We start from the raw sequence: 695 nt of genomic DNA on the forward strand, positions 1-695 counted from the left end.
AGAACCCTGCTTTAAAAACGGCAGCTCAGCCAGCTGTAGTCTGTGCTGTCTGTTCTGCCTCTAGCGAACTTAGCCAAAGTGCCCCTCTCTGTCCACCTCTGTTCGCTCCCAGCACCTCAGAGTTGCCTTTGCCTGATGATTCCTCGTCAGGCAGTGAGGCAGATGAGGTTCTGGCCCCAGGTCGTTAGGCGGCTGTAGCCGCACGGCGAAGAAAAAGGCTGAGCCGGTCTCACCCCTGGACCTTCTTTCAGGACACGGTAACAGTGCGTCCAACCCACTACAGTCGCTTCTTAGAGTCAGTTAAGATGCAAGCATTGGAGGAGGGTGACTGGAGGTTATTGGAAACACTTGGAATGCCAAATAGAACTGAGGATTCTGGGCATAACCGGGGAGCTTTTACACTTCTTCCACAGGCTGTGCCAGAAGTTCAGGATGGTAGAGACTCCCCAAAAGGGGAGATCCAAGCTTTCCCAGTGTATAAGGCTCTCCCAGATTCTGGCGAGCGTGATAAGCATGAGGTAATTGCTTGGAAAGTTGCCCAGGACCTCCAATCCAAGGTAGCACAATATGGACTAGGTTCTGCTGAGGTTATGCAGATAATAAGGGTGATAAATACAGATTTGCTTTCTCCATTTGATATCAGACACTTAGGTCAAATTCTATTTCAACCTGTACAATTTACAGTTTTTGAGAAA

General features: G+C 49.2%; 1 protein-coding gene across 1 annotated transcript in view; it reads left to right on the top strand.

The window, feature by feature from the left end:
- Positions 1-413: 413 nt before the first annotated feature.
- The window catches only part of RNF10 (ring finger protein 10), a gene marked incomplete at its 5' end in the record, with an annotated part of 25217 nt that continues 24935 nt past the window's right edge, over positions 414-695 (top strand). Inside the window, one exon of the mRNA XM_008632111.2 lies at positions 414-518. Within this exon, the coding sequence (XP_008630333.1) occupies positions 414-518 (105 nt within the window). The remainder of the gene's footprint in view (positions 519-695) is intronic.

This window comes from Corvus brachyrhynchos, unplaced genomic scaffold, assembly GCF_000691975.1.
Source record: "Corvus brachyrhynchos isolate BGI_N302 unplaced genomic scaffold, ASM69197v1 scaffold864, whole genome shotgun sequence".
NCBI lineage: Eukaryota > Metazoa > Chordata > Aves > Passeriformes > Corvidae > Corvus > Corvus brachyrhynchos.